General features: G+C 45.3%; 1 protein-coding gene across 4 annotated transcripts in view; it reads left to right on the top strand.

Moving 5' to 3' along the window:
• Window positions 1-19,829, top strand: part of SYT3 (synaptotagmin 3) — an 835,659-nt gene that overhangs the window by 783,399 nt on the left and 32,431 nt on the right. For all 4 annotated transcript variants that reach the window (XM_069605085.1, XM_069605103.1, XM_069605091.1 and 1 more), the window contains exon 11: window positions 13,759-13,881. In XM_069605085.1, coding sequence (XP_069461186.1) covers window positions 13,759-13,845 — 87 coding nt within the window. In that variant the 3' untranslated portion in view covers window positions 13,846-13,881. The remainder of the gene's footprint in view (window positions 1-13,758; window positions 13,882-19,829) is intronic.

The following is a 19,829-nucleotide window of genomic DNA, read 5'->3' as shown; positions in this document are numbered from 1 at the left end:
GCCTTCAGTCAAATGCCACACTTACATTAAGAAGTAATGCACAAATTACCAGTACGTCACTCAGTTCAGATTCAAATTTGGGTCTTCAATTAATCTGGCCACAACGGAACAAATATACATATGTATTTCTGTGTCTAATATTTGCTTTAAAAACATTACTGGACTGTTTTTCATCAAAACCAGCAGAGCATTTGTAAGTAGTTAAAAGGCCATTGATGTGTTGAGGTTTGACGTCTGTCTGTAGGATAGGCACATCTACCAGGGGGGTTAAGGGTGTCCTGATGCCCTCAAAGTATGGAATAAGCCCGTTGATCCATCCTAAATTTCCCATACCACCCTTTTCTTTCTCACGAGTGGGCATTCCATTTGCAAGCTGGGAAAGCATAGCGCAGCCTGGAAATGAGTGTTGTCCAAGTGAGTATATATGCCTCATTGTTTGCAGACATGTTACTGTTAGGATGAGTGCTGTGACAGACAGATGAAATTAGCACTATGCCCATGTCCATTTCAAATTACTTTCAAAGACATATTTGTCAAAAATAAACAAATGTGCTGACTCCTAAGTCCCCATAATGCTCTATGATTGTATGCAAGTAGCCAGGTATTGTTTGTTCATCTGATCTTTCTTATACTTGATTTATTTACAGAATGAGGATGAGGAGTAGGCATCAAAGGCTTACCCTACTGTTTGCATTGTTTCACCTGAACATCTATTGCTGTCAGACTGGGAGACGGGGCAACTAGGTTTTCCCCTCCTGCTCTACTTCAAACCCCTCTAGTTTCATTCCTGAATGACATTTTCTTGCAGACATAAAACAAATGGATTCCCATGGAATCTGCCTGCATTTTAGCACCTGGTAAAAGCAGATGGATTACATATCAAACCATTCTAAATGCTGCCTGCAAATTGTAATTTGCATACAGCTTTTACAATGTTAACAAAGCAGGGAGTGCAATGAAAAAGTAAAGGTGAGTGCACCATTTTGCAAAAGTGGAACATTCCATGCAGGGATCCCACTAACACGTAAATGCTAATGTCAATGGTCTCCTGAATGCAATTACTACTTTTAACAACATGAGCTTGATTTATTGAATTGTTTGTGAGTGAGATTGTTATTTGAAGATAGCAAGATTTATTTAGTATATGCAAACTAGGTGCAAACAACAGCACCTGAGACCATGCCGAGCGACGCCAAATACTTGTTTGCAGGGTGTCATGATTGATCGTTTGAGCATGCACCCCCCTCCTTTACATACCGCCCACCACTCTTGGGGCCACCCCTCCTTGTTAGAGCCCCATCAACTCTGCATATACTGTTTGTTTCATGTGCTATCTTAGAGAAAAACTGTGCTGTAAAATGTATCATTTCAACACATCCTTTTTTTAAAGAGACTCAGTACTCTACGTAGGTCCCCATCCCGGCGCGCACGCTAGTTTGTGGGTGATGTTAACACTCCTTCAATAAGATATATTCACCTGCTGCCACTGATCTTGTATCGTTTACAAGGCTAGTCTCCCCTCAGCCGCTGACTGTCTCCCGGCATGGAAAGCTGTCTCTGCCACTGACATAGGTATACTAAAGTAAATGCACAGCGGTGGGTGCTACACGCGGGTGCAAGTGGTCATGCATCACCTCTGTTGCTTCTACTCATGTGTGAAAGTGTAACCTTTCATTAAAACGTGGACGTGTATCTCTCACCGAGTGCAGCATTCAGAGCACGCTGATCATCTCGCTCATCGCGCGTGCATGATGTCCAAGTGGTAGGCCGGTCATTAGATGTGCATGAATGTAGGTTTACCACAATGTTCTCAGAAAGGAAACTCAGGTGGCAGCTTAAGATTCGACGGCCTTTGTCATTATCCACAAATGAGCGGCTAAGTGTACTCACCCCTACTATCGTATGGGATGTTCATGAGGTCAGTATGTGTGTCATGGCGGCACTATGCACACGCCAATGATTTCCAGATTTAGCGGAAGACTCTCGGCTCACTACAAGAAGGTAATTTCCTCTGACATATAAGCTTTGCTGCAGTGTTCCTTCTTGCAGTGACCGCGGCTGCACTCTTCATCTGGTAGCCAGTGATTTTGCATTGCCCTACGTTGGTAGGTGCTCCACACCCAATCGCCATCGTGTTCTTCTTCTGTCCTCGGCTTTCACCCAGCTCTCCTCCCAGGATCTCGTCAGCCCACCTTAACAGCCTTGGTCTCTACCGTGACCTCATGTAGTTTGATGCACCTGGAGAAAATGAGCCCCCTACCTCAGAGACTTGACCCATTTCTCAAAGAAGTACATGTTGCTTTCCTCACGAACCGTGTTATACAGAAGATTTCCTCGAAGATTGCTCATTGCTTAGACACTTGTTCGCCTCAATAAAAATAAGCATAGTACCTAAACATGTTTCTTTACGTCATTAAAATAACCAGTATGTGACTGACTGTGACAATGTTTTATTTCCCGGTCATATACGATCCTAAAGCAAAAGATTGCCAGGATAGTGAAATACTCAGAATATAGCAGTGCCATGATGCGTGTGTCCTCACCTGTCAGGATAATGGTTCCACATGTGCCAGGGTGATATAATCCAGAAGTGTCCAATTATATGCACTACAAGTGTCAGAATTATAGGCAAGAAGAAGGGTCAGACTCTCAAAAAAGCATCGTTCTCCCTCTTGAGCCAAAGATTTCCTCAAGATAATAGTCAGTCTTGTCAAAGTTCCAGCAAACTGTTCAAAATAATCCAAAGTAATAGTCAAAAAACCAAATACTCTGAATTGTATGTATTCCTCCTAGGGTCATGCCAGTGGGGTTCTTTGAGTCCACCGTCCCTTAGATGGGGCTGTAAATCTTCTTCCATGGACCAACGACTCTTGGTCAGCCTGATGTTTTAGGGTCCTCCTAAGCAGTTTCAGGGTGGCAGTCCTCTGACCGACCAGAGAAGCACACCAACCAGGATGGGTTTCAGGTTGGAACCTCAGCAAAGGTTTATTTCACTCTGAAAGAGTTTAAAGGAGGAGCGTGTTGCTGGTCTCCCATGTGTTCCCCTCAGGGTTTACAGTGGATGCTTGTCCTGTCCTGCCTACTCTTGGGCCGCCCTTCCTGTCCCAGTGTAATCGGGCTGTCTGGTTCCTCCACTTGAATGTTCACTCTCCCTTGAATCAACATGGTTCTCATGGAGTTCTCTGTCTCCTCTGCCTCAGTAGCTTCTCTCTTCTTCCCTGTATGGTTTCTGAGGGTCTGCGCCTCTCCCTCTATGTAGGCTTTTTAAACCCTTCATTGCCTCTATTGAAGTACCTGTCTTCCAACTCCCAGCTCTCTCCCAACTTCCTGTCATCCTCTATCCTCTCCTCACCACAGCCTATTTTCGTGTAATACTTGCTTTTTTTCTCTCAGATGGTATCCTCCTCTCTAGCCCCTTATCTGATCTCGCACTTATGTCTTCCACTGTAGTATCTACCTCTGCCTCCTCTTTAACCCCTTAAGTGCTAGGGGCAAGCATGGTCTTCATGAATTCTAGGACGCATTGTAGGCTCTTCACACTACCGCAGTTAAGTGTTTAAAAATGTCCCTATTTTCCCTCTCCAAGCTGTTACATTTCCTCTCTACACAACATCTGTGATGGGCCTCTCTTATAATATTCTCTCCCTCTTGTGCTCCAGTCTTCTCTTCCTCTTTCCATGTGACTCTCCTCATCTCTCTCTGGTAGATAGTATCCGTTTGTGTCTGTCACAGCATTAATGAAACCTCTCTCTCTCTCTATCTGTGACCCAAACTCCTCCTCACTTTCCAAATCAGTGTCTCCATTCCAAACCAGATCTATTCCTCCCTGTCTGCACATTTCCACCTCAAAAGCCTGCATACCTTTCTGTAGGGGTTGGGAGTGGGGATTCCTTCCAGCTACAATCTGTTTCGAAATGCCTTGCTCCATCAATGCCTAACTCAACGTCCCTTCTTTTCTCACTTCAACTTCTTTCCAATCAGACCTATAACTTTTCTCACAGAACTACCCATGTTTCAATACACTTCCTTTTGAAAGGTTCCAACTTTTCAAGCGCTTTTCTCACATACACCAGTACCTGTTGCAAAGGCTCTTTATTCTTGGCCTTAAATTCTGGCCAAGTCTCCACGTTTGGGGTCTCCCAGGACCGTCAGTTTTCTTGCTGGCAGCTTTCCCACAGACTGACAGACTGACAATCCCTGCTTGTGCTGGCTGCCCCCCCAATGACTGACAATCCCTGCTTGCGCTGGCTGCGCTCCCACAGACTGACAATCCCTGCTTGCACTGGCTGCGCTCCCACAGACTGACAATCCCTGCTTGCGCTGGCTGCGCTGCCACAGACTGACAATGCCTGCTTGCGCTGGCTGCTCTCCCACAGACTGACAATCCCTGCTTGCGCTGGCTGCACTCCCACAGACTGACAATCCCTGCATGCGCTGGCTGCACTCCCACAGACTGACAATCCCTGCTTGCACTGGCTGCGCTCCCACAGACTGACAATCCCTGCTTGCGCTGGCTGCGCTGCCACAGACTGACAATGCCTGCTTGCGCTGGCTGCTCTCCCACAGACTGACAATCCCTGCTTGCGCTGGCTGCACTCCCACAGACTGACAATCCCTGCGTGCGCTGGCTGCACTCCCACAGACTGACAATCCCTGCTTGCGCTGGCTGCTCTCCCACAGACTGACAATCCCTGCTTGCGCTGGCTGCTTTCTAAAGGCCAGTTTATCATCTTCCTGGCTGTGTAGCCACCAGTGAAGCAGGGGCTGTTTTTCCCCTATATGAGCCATCTTTTCAGGGTCATGTGGTGTCATTGAGCCGGCCTTATGCCATGTAGAAGCTGGCAGCCATTATGGTTTCTTCTTTTGTCTTCCATAGCGACAGGAGATACTGTCTGGCTGCCTGCACAATTTGTGGGCGGTTTATAATAGGGTTATATATTTGGTCCTTTTAAGTTTCTCTCATGAATTTACTGACTTTTTGCACAGGTCCACAGGCCCGAAGAAATCCGGAATATCATAACCCTAAATTTGCGAGTCCTGCAAACACGTAAAAATGTGGGCTTTGGGGGTTCAGCAGGTTCCTTGGGCAGCACAATGTGGTGTTCCCAGATTGTATGGACTGGGAAAATGTCACACCAGGCAGGCCTGGGGCTCTGTGTCACAGTATATAATTCTTTTATGTCATGCTACTTACGTACAGACTTTAATCTTAATTAAAGCCCTACGCTGTCCTTGCGATAATTTTCAAATGAGGATATTGTCCAAATCCACTAATTTTCCTTTGAACGTGCTGCTGCCTAAATATGACATATGATGTCTGTTTCATTTCTTAGGCCTCGAGGCCTGTAGCTGACTGTTGCTTTACAAACGTAACACACAGCAATCTGACCAAAGGCCTGCCATGGCACTAGGCTGGCCCAAGCAACATTCCTACAAATGCTTCTGAGCTGGGCAGGATCATGCAACACTGCCTCCATCTCAGTGCCAGGCCACTAAGCCAGAGAGGCAGAATCAGGCACTAGATTGAGGCAGAAGAGAGCCATGCCACCCACAGCCCCAGCCCAGCGAACATCTGCTCATCCTCGAGTTGAAAGGAACACATTGCAAATTCCAACCCCACAAAGCACTACCTAAGCCAAGCATCCCTTGCACACATTAAAGGTTAAGTTCACTCAAAATGTGTATGGTTTTAAAAAATTGCCCATATTTAAAAATACATGTAAATACGATTTAAAATATGTTCCTATGTCATATAATATGCAAATGTGCTTCCGAGTCCTGCTTGTCAATTAATTGGAGGCACCCATTCTGCATACAGAAACAGTTTCATATGTTTCTTTTAATTCTCTGCTCCCACAGCAGTAATCAAGTAGGATCCCCCTACATGGTGCTTAAGCTTGTTGCTGCCGCCAGAGAATTGAATAAAACATTCACAGGACAGTCTCTTTTGACTGCCCTTAACCACTGGATCAAAAGAGTCCATTCTAAGAGCAAGAGCAAAGATGCCCTGTTAAATAAACAGGACGTGTTTGCCTTATTCACAAGGTCACAGGACAGGCATTCTTAGGAATGCCATCCTAATACAGTAAATAGACGCTTTTCAGATTTTTATGAAAAGTGTTAGGTTGTTGTGTTAGGATTGGCATTCACAGGAAGGCCTGCTCTGTAACCGGGTATTCATTCTCTGCTCTCTGGCTGTAACAAGCTGCAGCACAGTACGGGGCTCCTGCCTGATGACTGCCGAGAGGGCAGAAAATTCAAATAACATAGAAAAGTGTTTCTGCACACAAAATGGATGCCTCCAAGTCAGAACTTGGAGGCACATTTCCAGTGAATTTTTAATAAGAACATTTGTTAAAAAAAAGTAAATATATATGTTTGACTATGGCCAATATTTTTACATAATACAATGTTTAAGAGAACTGTCCCTTTAAATGAAAGAACTGAAAGAACTAAGAATGCAAAAAAGGAAACTAGAAACTCAATGGCGCAATACCCCCACAGAAGAGAACAAACTACAACTTAAACTATTCGCAAACAAATATAAAAAGGAAATCATACTCACAAAAAAGAACCTATTTAATGAAAGAATTGAAAAATCCAGCTCCAATACCAGGGAACTATTTGCCATTCTAAGGGAACTGGAATCACCCAAACCCCCACCAGACAACATAACAAAAGACAAACAACGGTGTACCAGCGTCCAAAACGCCCTAATCAACAAAATCAAAACGCTACAGACCAAAATCACTCTAAAAAAAGACTCTCTAACCACCAACGCTCCATCTCCGCACAACCAGGCCAAAATAGCAAACCCACCCTGTCCGAATCTCTTCAGATTTGCTAAAATCTCCATTCCAGAAACAGAAAAGGTCATTGCCTCACTCAAACCATCCAACTGTAAAGGCGACAACTGCCCACCCCAGATAATAAAGGATGCAGCCAGGGACTTGGCCCCCTTTATAACCAAACTAATCAACGCATCCTTCTCCTCCAACACCATACCAAGCAATCTCAAAGAATCTTGGGTTCTGCCGCTCCTCAAGAAGCAAACCCCAGACCCCGCTATCCCCACTAATTACAGGCCCATCACCACAGTGCCATTCCTGCTAAAAATAATTGACAGAGTAGCATACCTGCAAATTCAGCAATATCTAGAAACTCACAAACTCCTAGGCGCCCGCCAGTCTGGATTCAGACCGCAGCACGGCACAGAGACTGCCTTAATCGATCTTAAAACCCAGATCGATGCGATTAACGACAAAGGAAATACCGCCATGCTACTCCTCCTTGATCTGTCGGCAGCCTTCGACCTGGTAGATCACACAATCCTGTGCGAACACCTGGCCTCGGCTGCCCACTTCTCAAAAGAGGCCATAGCCTGGATCCAATCATTCTTGGACAATCGAACCATGAGAGTCTTCTCCTCAGCAGCATCAGCAGACCCTATCAAAATAACCTGCGGTGTACCCCAGGGCTCTTGCGTCTCCCCGACCCTCTACAACATCTTTACCAAGCCCCTATTTGACAAGTTGGATAGACTGGGTGTCACATACACTAATTATGCTGACGACACCCAGATCCTCATACCCCTCTCGGGCAACTTTGACTCAGATACGGCCTTGGTAAACAAAATATACCTCATCATTCAGGCATGGATGGCCAAACATGGCCTATGCCTGAATGATGAGAAAACCGAAATCCTGCTCCTCAGCTCCAATGCCTACCTAAAAGAAAACTCAGCTCTGACTATAAGGCATTGAACATTGACGGCAACTCCATCACAGTCACCAAATCAGTGAAAACCCTAGGCTTCCACCTTGACTCAGCCTTGTCACTAAAAAAACAAGTAAACTCACTAGCATCATCTGCCGCCTTAACGTGCAAACTCATCAGGGCAAATAGAGCATTCCTCTCCCAAGCAAGCTGCATCATCATCGCCAACGCCCTAATACTATCCAGACTCGACTATTGTAATGCTATGTACCTAGGAGCCAACAAATACATTACCGACAAACTTCAAACACTGCAAAATAACGCACTCAGAACAGCCCTCAACCTACCACACAACAAACACATATCCAACAAAAGAAGAGAACACAAATGGCTCAAAATCCTCGACCGCATTTCACTTAAAACGGCATCACTCAACTTCAAATGCCTAAACAACACAGCCCCCCCATACCTCCCAACTAGAATAGTAAAAAGAACCTCCATCCGACCCACCAGAACCACCAACTCTTACTGCATACAGGTACCCAAATTCAGACAAAAGAAAACAGGCGGTAGCAGCTTCCTTGTCATGGCAGCCCAACACTGGAATGCTCTCCCACTCAACATCAGAACCGACCAAACCTACCACAGCTTTAGACTAAACACTCTCCCCTGGTTACGATCTAACGACACCCTTGACTGAGCCCTGCATCCTAACAGCAATCCCTAGCCAAACCTGACTGTATATATGTATATAAACTGACCTGCTGATATGTAAATTGCTAATGTATATTTGTATATATGCCCTCGCAACAGATTCTACGTAATGTAATGTTCTGCTCTCCATTCAATCATGCCTTACCCTTTAACTAAGTTTTTATGTAATCTTATCCTCCTGTTCTCTGTTGCGCCCTGTTACCTCTGGGTTTTGCGCGCCATATTAAATAAACAAACAAACAAACAAACAAATCATGAGGAGGACATTATTGGACAAAATCAAACCTGTTGGGGCTTTTCATAAGACTGTGTTCTTCTCTGCAGTCCACCTTCCCCTGTTTTTGCATCACATATGTTTCTCCCTGGGTCTTCCTACCCCCCTGGCACATAAATAAGGCTTCCAGTTTCCTGTTTCTACTGATTTTTACACATAAATACAGATGGAAATCACTCTGCTTGCTGCCTGCATTAATTTATAAAATGGAATAAAATGGAAACCAGGTCTTTCTGCTTGATGCTCTATGATGTAAATCATGCATCGTAGGCCAATCACATTGCAGACTGGCAGCATGGAGAGTGTAAACTTTGTATAAACATAGCATTTAATTTCTTTAAATTTGCAGACAGCATATATTTTAAGGCAGCAGCAGTGACAGGAGCAACCTTTTGTTATAGAAACAAATGGAGCTGGCATTTCTTTCCTGTATGGCTTAATGCGTTCTTTAATAAATGCATTTTATATTAGAATAAATGCAGAAAAATATTGGTTGTGAATTATATCTTTGTATGACAAAACATAAATGTGGATAAATACAGAAAAAAGGCCAAAAAATAAATATGGATAAATACAGATGGAAATGGCAGAAAAATAAATACCATAAAACCGGAAACCTTACTCATGAACTTCTCAACTATATTGGACCGGGGAAGTGCATGGAGGGTAATGCTGATGGATCAATGTAAGAGGGACCATTGGAAGGAGTGGACAGATAGAACAATGGGAACGTCGGACAGAGTAAAGGGGACGAGGAGAGGTGCCCCACTGATGAGCCGTGGGCTGATATAGGAGGAAATAGAGTTTGCACCTCATCTTTTGAAGAGATTGTTCCAGAGAGGACAAATCCTGAATACGGAACTCATCTCAAAAGGCACATTTGCTGTAATAAGCAACAGTACTGCATTGGCCTAGCATCCAAAGTCCCTCGGATCATTTCCACCCATTGAGAGAGGTCAACAAATGGATTATCAGGTAAACCTAAAACCTCTATGCAAGGACTCCAGAAAGAGACCAAGAAGCATGGGACTGGTCAGTCCCTGACTTGAACCTTTCAGATGGTGAGTTGTTGCATTAGGCACCCCCATTCAATTCCCATAAATGCATACAGTCTTAGTTAAGGCTGGTGTAGATATGGATCTCAATAACTGTGCCAGTTCCTAAACCACATGTTCCTGGGAACAGCTTTCAATCCTTCCTTTCTCATACCGAGGAATTTCTGTTATTTTGTTAATTTCATTGTTCCTTTCCAGACTTATTAGACCTATGACCTCTTTGAGGTGAAAGACTTTGTATACTTGCCCTGTTCCACCTAGCTCATCCTGGACGACAAGTGAAATGATCTGGGTACCTGGGAAACCATTTCAGTCCAACCTGCTGTAGTGGGGGAGCCTTTGTATCCCTGCAACAGTACTCTGGACTATGCAGCCTGAGAGATGGGGAGCTTTGCACCCATGTCCTAATTCCAGAGGTCTGAACTGCTATGACATGTTCTATGTTCTATGCCTGGTTTACTCCTTCCTCTAAGCCATGCAACTGTAGGTGTTGTTATTATCCTTTGTAATGGTGCTCAATTCATAGACCTCAGAATGGTGAAAGGGTGAGTTGGCCTTGCCGGGCGTTGAGCCTGAATTCTCTAGGCTAAAACACATGTCTAAGACAAACACTTAACTTGCCAACCTATCGAGGGACATAATCACCGGAAGTCTTCCTTTCTGCATGTGACCAGTTCTGTATCCCCTGAGTGAATCATGAGAAAGCCTTCTTTTCTGCAGACAAGGTTCCCAGACTCCGGAGAGAATGCCCAGACAAATTATTTCTTCATATGCAAGACCTTCTATCCATACATGAACCATCCTTTCTATGGGTAAATGTTTCCCCATCTGTGTGAAACGACCTTTCGTACCGGTGGCGATGCAGAATAGGTTGCCCCTCTGAGTGACGTGTTTCATATCCCTGGGGGGAGTGAATCCCAGAAACCATTCTTCCCATGACTGACATACTCTATTCCCTTTATTAATCTCATTAATTCATTCTTTATATGTGTTATTTCTTTTATTTTTATTTGCATTGTAATTGCGGAGCATTCAGCCCAGGCTCATTTGGCAGGGATCAGTTTTGACCTACCCCTAGCCTTCCCAATTGTAAGACAGGAGTACTTTGCAGAGGCTCTTGACCTGTCTCTGATTGTGGTTGGTTGAATAGAGTGTTGTGGGAACGCAGCTCAAGTCATTAAACGTACAGCCATGCTCCCAGTTTGTCCTTCATAGGTTTTTGATTTCTGACTCAATCCATAGAATACATCTTTCTTGCAATCAAGCAATTTCTCTGGTAATCCCTCCAAACCATCCAACCCATGCCTCGCTGTTTATACTGGGGGCACAACACAGAAACAATACCCCCTATAGGTGACTAGCTTGCCACCTCTTTGCTAATCAACAGAATCAATTCTTCTAGCATCACAATAAATGTGTGTTTGTAGAGCCCTCACTGGCGCAGTTTACAAATGTTATCAGCAAGTTCCCCATCTTCGAGTTGATCCCTATAGCCCATTCCTTTGACATGTAGCAGATTCTTTGAAGCTAGGCGATTACCCTCCCCCCCACACTCCACCCTTTCTTCGGTTGACAGGCTTGTTGTCCATGTGTGAATCCCAATAATCCCTTCTTCCTTCAAGGGAAAGGATGCTTTTGTCCCTGAGCAAATTCCCAGAATCCCCACTTCCTACAGGGGAAAGGTTCTCTTTTCTTCTATGAATTTGTAGAGCCATCCATCCGTCAGGCATGGCTCTACAGACCTGGCGATTCCCGTGAAGCTATTATTTCAATGGGTAAATGAGTATTACCCTTTCTAGCTATGAGTGAGAGAATGGGCAGAATTTAACTTTTGAAATGTAGTGTTTTGTCCGTGGGACAAGTGGCAATTCTCCCTCCACTGGCAAACTCCTAGAGTCTATCAGTCTTTTGGGTGATAGTCCACGCAGCTTGGCGAATCCCCTTAGCTCATGCTTTCCAAAGGTAAAAACCAATCTAAAAAACCCAATCTTCCTAAGTGAAGGGCAGTCCACCTTGAATCCATCCTTCCTAGAGGTGAGGGGTCCTTCATTCCTTCCTACAGCCTGCAAACATATTGTCACTGTACAAGGCAGAAGCAATTTACTTTGTAACAGTGAGTAGGCTATAACTTTGTGAAATAATGCTGTTAAACTGCTTTGATACTTCAACTCTTAATGACCTCTCACCCTCCCCTACCAAACATTTCAATGGAAGTTGCTCCCCTGGTCTATAGAGTGGTTTTTATACTCTGTGAAAAATGGAATGGTGTTTGTTTTTTTTAGGCTTTTGGGCTACAGCTGCCCCAACCCCATCCCACTCTTTGCTGGAACTGCATGCAGGTGTTGACTTTGTTTCCTGTATCTGGTATATCACACATATGTAACAATACATTTTGAATTCCTTTTCTCAGTGAGAAAGGAAAGCTCGGGGACACTGTGTTGAAAGCAAGACAACGCAGCACAACACTGGTTCAAACGGTTTATATGTAATTTTACCAACCCAAATTTCAGAGTGGTACATTTCATCGCGACCATAATCCTGAAGAACACTGATTTTTTGTTTTTGTTTTAAAAATGTGGGGCCCTCCGCCCAATTCCCCTGTTTTTTTTACCCTTATAACGCCACCCCAAACCCATCCTGACCCATTTTAACCCATTACCCCACTACCCCATTTATATTTAATTAATATTTTTGGTGTTGTACCACTCTTTTTGTTTTCGGTAAAATGACTGGGTACCATTCGAACCACTCGTTGGTATTAAGAGCGTTATAAAAGGACAATTATAAATTGCACTATGGCCCTGCTTGATGCTTGAAAGGTAAAATCCCACTTGTGGTGTGAATATATGACATCACGTTTTGTTTAAAATTCTCGGGTTGCAGCACCTTATACATGTCAGACATTGCAGAGAAGGTGCTAGAATTGCTACAATGTTTTTGCATTAACAATGATCTCTGGTTGGAAATGACGTTAAGGCTGGGACCCGTGAACACCAGTGGTCTTACACGCACTGCAGGACACCGGTTCAATGCTTGGCAGGGCAGGGCTGATAGCTATGCAACCTCGTGAGGTCAATACATTGAGTATTAATGGATGCGATATTAACAGCACACACTGTTAGGAGTGAGAGAAATCATGAACCGCTATATAAAAAGGCAATGTTATCAGAGGGGAAATGTATGCATTGTATGCTTGAGGTTGTCTAGCTCCCTGTCGCGGGCATTAAGGAGGAGAAAGGAGAAGGGTCTATTAGACTAGGTGGGCTGGAACGGGAGAAAGGAGTTGAGGGGGCTAGTCAGATGAGACTAGTTGCGCGGTTGCATATTTTATGGCGGGTTTAACATAACTGGCGGTGTGATTGCTTGTTCTTTGGCACTCCTGGGCGATGAGAGCTTTTGTTCTGTGCTTCACCTGGGAACCCGGCTGTGATTGGCCTCCTTCTCCTGGGGTTGTTGACACTGACTGCTTGTTCATTGCATCTCTTTGGGCGACGCCAGAGCATGTGTTGTGCATAGCGCGTGAGGGTTGTGAGGGCTTGTCCTCCAGGATCCGGCACTGGCTTGGAATGCTTGGTGTCCTCATCAGGGGAATGCTTTGAGAATTTGCTCCTTCCATCTCCAAAAGTCTGTGAGTGCTTATTTCTTGCATCCCCTATTGGCTGTGCGTGAAACCGCCGTCTGCATTTCCGGTAGGGTTTAGGGGTTTGCCTCTATAAATGCTTGTTGCCTGCATCCACAGAGGCCTGTGAGTACTTGCCAAGGCACCTCTACGTCTATCTACAGACTGTGGATGCCGAGCATCTCCATCCCCTGAAGGGCCAGTGGTCAGGGAGCTCTTCTCCTGTCCCGCTCTGGCTGGCAGCATCTTGTAAGTGGTGTTCACTTGACCCAGCAGGCAGACTAAGGTTCTTGACGTCATGCCAATACTAGAAGAAAACAGCAACATCAGGAAGACCTACAAAACAAGACTCCTAATTTTTTGTCATTTTATTTTTCCAGGAGAAAACTCTCAACAGCTTCGTGTCCAAGAGTGATCCACCCCGAGAGAAGCCGAGCATTGTGGTAGAGAATACTCAGTCTGATTAGCCACTGCCACGGATGGAGACGCCTACCAGAAGAACTGTAAGTACACATGGTCGCCGCAAACCACTCCGATGAGGAACACATGGAGTCAACACAGCTGTTCACTGCAGAGCTCTAAGCTCACAGATGTGGGGTCTGGAGGCCTCTGCCAGGCTTCTGTAGGGAGCTTTCAGAGCTCAACACCATAAATGTTGCATTGACAGTGACACAGGGCTTCCCCCAGAGCTGACAGAACACAGGGTCATTGCAGGCATGGAAACACAACACTCGGGCCATCGGGCAACCCACAGGGGCACAGCTATTCAGTGGTCAGATCTCAGGTACATTACAGACACGTTTTCTCAGAGCAGCACTCAATGCCGCCAGAGCACATGCCCATCACTGACACGGGACACGTAGATTTGCTGGAGGGTTTTCAGTCTCAAACAGATACAGTGCTGAGTGGCTTCACCCCGTTGCTTTAGATCTAGAACTCAGAACTTGTGGTCTCATTACCTTAACCCAGAGCGCTGTGAGATTTTAGAGACGTCACAGATGGAGGGACTTCACCCAGGCTCTCTAAATGCCAAGACTATCACGGGTTAAGAGACACAGACCTTTAACAAAGAGCTTTCAAGGCTCAGAACCATCACAGTGATGGAGAAGGTAATTACCCACTTGATGTCAGAGCAGAAGACCATCCTTAAGTCAAGGGGCTTCAAGACAGACTTTCCAGAGCTCGTATCATCACAGTGACTTTGACCGAGTGCTCCACCCAGAACCTTTAGTTGTCAGATATATCAGAAGTTGCCGAGGGCAGGTATTCACCGAAGCCGTCCTGATCACACATGTTTTTAAGCCCAGTGTTCTCATCAGAGAAAAAGGGTACAGGGGGGGGGGAACCACCCACTTTATTCAAAGGGTGGACTCAGTCCACCCCCCGGCTAAAAAGAGAAACATTGAATGTTCTCTTTGAATTCGTTTATTAAAGCCAGCCTCGGGGATTGAACCGCAGTCATCCGCTTTGAGGCTGGACACTTCACCACTGCACTATATGACCTGATGAAAAAGAAACAACTAAACATGAAATGGCCCATTTTGGTACTGGAAGTTCCAGGGAAAACATTTGTACTGGTTCTTGGAGTTTAAATCATGCACACCTTTTAACGTTTTCAAAAACACTATTAGAAGAAAATATCCTCGCTTGGTTTTGTGTGTGTGTGTTGATTTTATGAAAGGCAAATGCCATTTTTCCTGTGCAATGTGGGTGCTTATGCAAAGCCAATTTAATGAAATATGCATATTTCACCTTGATATGCTAATTTCTGGCGACGTCACATCCAATTGCGTTTGTTGATGAGTCCCTGCACTTCAAATTTTAGGACTTGACCCTGGTTCTCATAATCATCTAAAGTGATTGACTGGCCTGCTGAACCCAACCCAACATGAGGTCTACTGTAGTGATTTCTCACTTTTGAATCAAGTTCGAAATTCCCCAAACCTCTCAGTGGGCACTGCAGAGATCTGATGATCTGATGAATTGCACACACACATCCCTAAGGTCGGACCACTACAGAGGAGCGATCTGGCCAAACCCTAGCTTTCTTTCCGATAATAAAGGTTGGAAAGGGGAGAGCTACCTGAGGACAAGAGATGAGCACTCCAGTGCCCCCATGGCAGAGGATGCCCCACCCCCATGCTTGGGTGGGACCCCCGGCATAAAGAGGGAATGAGATATACATAAATATCTCTAGCGGAATGTTAGTGGGGGAATTCCACTATGCCCACACAGGCAGGAGCGCTCCACTTATTGCTGACCAGTCCCGCTAACAAGAGCGTAATTAGACATTGTGGGCAGCCGAAGGACGCCAATATACGGTTGGTGCAATAGAGTGCAGCACTGAGGAGTAAAGGATAAAATGGAGTGGATTCTTGCCAAGCAAGCAGGTAGATTGCGCCTCCACTGTAGCCCATGTGAATGCTAGCGCTGCCCAACAGAATGACGCCATGTTGATAGCTTCCAGGCACAACATTCCAACCAAGCTCCCAGCAGTAGACTTTGGGGCCAACTACTAACAAGCCCACTCACGCCCTGTAGTTTTATGCGATTACAGCTCTAATGCTAGTACATGCCATGGGCCTCCACCTGCCCCACTTACGTATGCAGTGTACAGGGTGCTATCTCTTGATCCCACCAGGAGGGTGTTTGCGCGTGCGCGCACACGCACACACACACACACACACCCCACACAAGTACCGGTTGGAAAAAGGGAGAGCATAGATATTTGTTGTGTGTGGATTCCATAGGAAGCCTTTAGCAGTTATTTATTTTTCTAAATACTGTATCCTCCAGCTTTGAGGAGTATGCAATTCATAATCAACTGATGTGAGACATCACTGTAGGGTTCCTTGGGGAGAGGGATCCTGATATGTGCATGTTTCTATACAGCTCTCTCAAGCTGCCTCCCCTCTGCACCCCGCTGCAATGACTCTCCATGGGGATAGTGCATGGGGGCTGAAAAGAAACATGGGGGGGCATACACAACACCATTAAAGATGGGTGGCTTTCAACTGCAGAGATGTGAGTGACATCATAGATAACACATCTGTCATTGTCTCTCAGATGTTGCTTGGGACCTCTCAGTGGAATATATCCTTTTAGTTCATAGCTAACCGTCTATAATTCTAACAGCGGCCCAGAACACACAGAATCTCCTACAAAAGGTATGGGGACCCTGGAGGACTCTTCACGCTGCTCCCTCCAGTAACACCTTTTTACAGTTCCACGTCATGACCACTCTAGTGTTCAATTTTGACTTTGTGAGTATATCCAGGGGGCTTGACTTTGTGCGAATGTATCCAGGGGGCTTTTTCTGGCCAATCACTCTAGTGTTCAATTTTGACTTTGTGCAAGTGTATCCTGGGGGCTTTTTCTGGCCAATCACTCTAGTGTTCAATTTTGATTTTGTGCGAATGTATCCAGGGGGCTTGACTTTGTGCGAATGTATCCAGAGGGCTTTTTTTGGCCAGTCACTCTAGTGTTCAATTTTGACTTTGTGCGAGTGTATCCAGGGGTCTTGCCTTTGTGCAAATGTATCCTGGGGGCTTTTTCTGGCCAATCACTCTAGTGTTCAATTTTGATTTTGTGCGAATGTATCCAGGGGGCTTGACTTTGTGCGAATGTATCCAGAGGGCTTTTTTTGGCCAGTCACTCTAGTGTTCAATTTTGACTTTGTGCGAGTGTATCCAGGGGTCTTGACTTTGTGCAAATGTATCCAGGGGGCTTTTTCTGCCCACTCACTCTAGTGTTCAATTTTGACTTTGTGCGAGTGTATCCAGGGGGCTTGACTTTGTGCAAATGTATCCAGGGGGCTTTTTGTTGACCAATCACTCTAGTTTTCAATTTTGACTTTGTGCAAATGTATCCTGGGGGCTTTTTCTGGCCAATCACTCTAGTGTTCAATTTTGATTTTGTGCGAATGTATCCAGGGGGCTTGACTTTGTGCGAATGTATCCAGAGGGCTTTTTCTGGCCAATCACTCTAGTGTTCAATTTTGATTTTGTGCGAATGTATCCAGGGGGCTTGACTTTGTGCGAATGTATCCAGAGGGCTTTTTTTGGCCAGTCACTCTAGTGTTCAATTTTGACTTTGTGCGAGTGTATCCAGGGGTCTTGACTTTGTGCAAATGTATCCAGGGGGCTTTTTCTGCCCACTCACTCTAGTGTTCAATTTTGACTTTGTGCGAGTGTATCCAGGGGGCTTGACTTTGTGCAAATGTATCCAGGGGGCTTTTTTTGACCAATCACTCTAGTTTTCAATTTTGACTTTGTGCAAATGTATCCTGGGGGCTTTTTCTGGCCAATCACTCTAGTGTTCAATTTTGATTTTGTGCGAATGTATCCAGGGGGCTTGACTTTGTGCGAATGTATCCAGAGGGCTTTTTCTGGCCAATCACTCTAGTGTTCAATTTTGACTTTGTGCGAGTGCATTCAGGGGGCTTTTTCTGGCCAATCACTCTAGTGTTCAATTTTGACTTTGTGCAAATGTATCCAGGGGGCTTTTTCTGGCGAATCACTCTAGTGTTCAATTTTGATTTTGTGCGAATGTATCCAGGGGGCTTGACTTTGTGCGAATGTATCCAGAGGGCTTTTTTTGGCCAGTCACTCTAGTGTTCAATTTTGACTTTGTGCAAGTGTATCCAGGGGTCTTGACTTTGTGCGAATGTATCCAGGGGGCTTTTTCTGGCCAATCACTCTAGTGTTCAATTTTGCCTTTGTACGAGTGTATCCAGGGTGATTTTTTGGGCCAATCCACTCTAGTGTTCAATTTTGACTTTGTGCGAGTGTATCCAGGGGGCTTTTTCTGGCCACTCACTCTAGTGTTCAATTTTGACTTTGTGCGAGTGTATCCAGGGGGCTTTTTCTGGCCAATCACTCTAGTGTTCAATTTTGACTTTGTGCGAATGTATCCAGGGGGCTTTTTCTGGCGAATCACTCTAGTGTTCAAATTTTACTTTGTGTGAATGTATCCAGGGGGCTTGACTTTGTGCGAATGTAAAAAAGGGCCTTTTTCTGGCCAATCACTCAAGTGTTCAATTTTGACTTTGTGCGAATGTATCCAGGGGGCTTTTTTTGGCCAATCCACTCGTGTTCAATTTTGACTTTGTGCGAGTGTATCCAGGGAGCTTGACTTTGTGCGACTGTATCCAGGGGGATTTTTTTGGCCAATCACTCTAGTGTTCAATTTTGACTTGGTGCGAGTGTATCCAGGGGTCTTGACTTTGTGCGAGTGTATCCAGGGGGCTTTTTTTGGCCAATCCACTGCATGCAAAGTTCAGAGACACAACGAGAAGGTCCAGAATGAGGGGGAAGCAGCTGCCACTGTGCGCATAGCTGACATGCAAAGAATCAAAGAGCCAGGGAACTAGGCCGGCACAGGGCCTCCTGCAAGCAGGTCACGATGAGTGAAACATGTGCCGCTAATCTTAGTGTTTCCGCAGGACCTATTCATGGCGTTACGTGGGTGGATACATGCCAGGCAATAATATATGCTCAGTGTCTTAAACAGAACCATCCTGCCCATAGACCCCCACGACATAGTGGCATGGATGTCAAAATGCTCTGCCAACTAAAAACACATTTTTCGCCACACAATTACATTTTGTGCTATTCATGGTCTTGCAGAGCGAGTTGCGTTTTTTAAAGAATGTTTGCGAGGTGGGGCCACTTAGGACGTAGATATCCGACATTGACACTGACCCGCCCTAGTTGTTCATCCAGTTCAGGCGTTATTCTTTGCTTTCTGGGACTTGTGGAAGCACAGCCACACGTCCCAGAATTCAAAGGAAAGGACCGGGCCTGGATGATGTACTCAGGATCTCTTGAATGGAATTGATGCATTGATTTGAACTTCAAAATAATTCATAGAAGTGGCATTTCAGAGGTTTTGCTGCCCCATTGAAAGTTGCACATTTTGGATTGGCAGCCGCTCTCCAGTGGAGGGAAATTCTATTGCAGTCTCTAAAGGCTGAAGGCTTATATGTGGGAGAGATCCTGGGAAGGGCTTATCTTCCAAGAGCCACCCTTTCTCCATACTAGGTTATTCTTGCCAAGACCTCTTACAAGTGCATTCCCCCTAACATGAACACATAAGGCCGATTCTCAAAAAATCTCTTAAATATTAAAAGTGCAGAGGGTGCAAGTGCGTTTCCAACGCTAATGTATGATCGGCGGGTGCTGGGAGCACATATGCAGTGACAGGCCCTTCCCGCCGCAGAGGGCTTGTCGCCTGCTATCAAGACCACCCCACCCACGACCACTAAGTCTGAAACCACCCACCAGAAAGTTAGTCCCCTAGCGTGTACAGGTTTAACCAGACTGCAGCGACTCTGCTCCAGCAGGTACGTCCCCAAACCTCCACCACATGCCAGTGCACAAAGAACCTCTTGGATAAGCAGGCCACCGACAGGTCCCACCATAGTACCGCTACCTTCCAAGATCATCTCCCC

Source organism: Ambystoma mexicanum, chromosome 1p (assembly GCF_040938575.1).
Source record: "Ambystoma mexicanum isolate Mex_15411 chromosome 1p, UKY_AmexF1_1, whole genome shotgun sequence".
In the NCBI taxonomy this organism is placed as follows: domain Eukaryota; kingdom Metazoa; phylum Chordata; class Amphibia; order Caudata; family Ambystomatidae; genus Ambystoma; species Ambystoma mexicanum.
The sequence above is the reverse complement of the archived record's forward strand: the minus strand, read 5'-3'. Positions and strand labels throughout refer to the sequence as shown.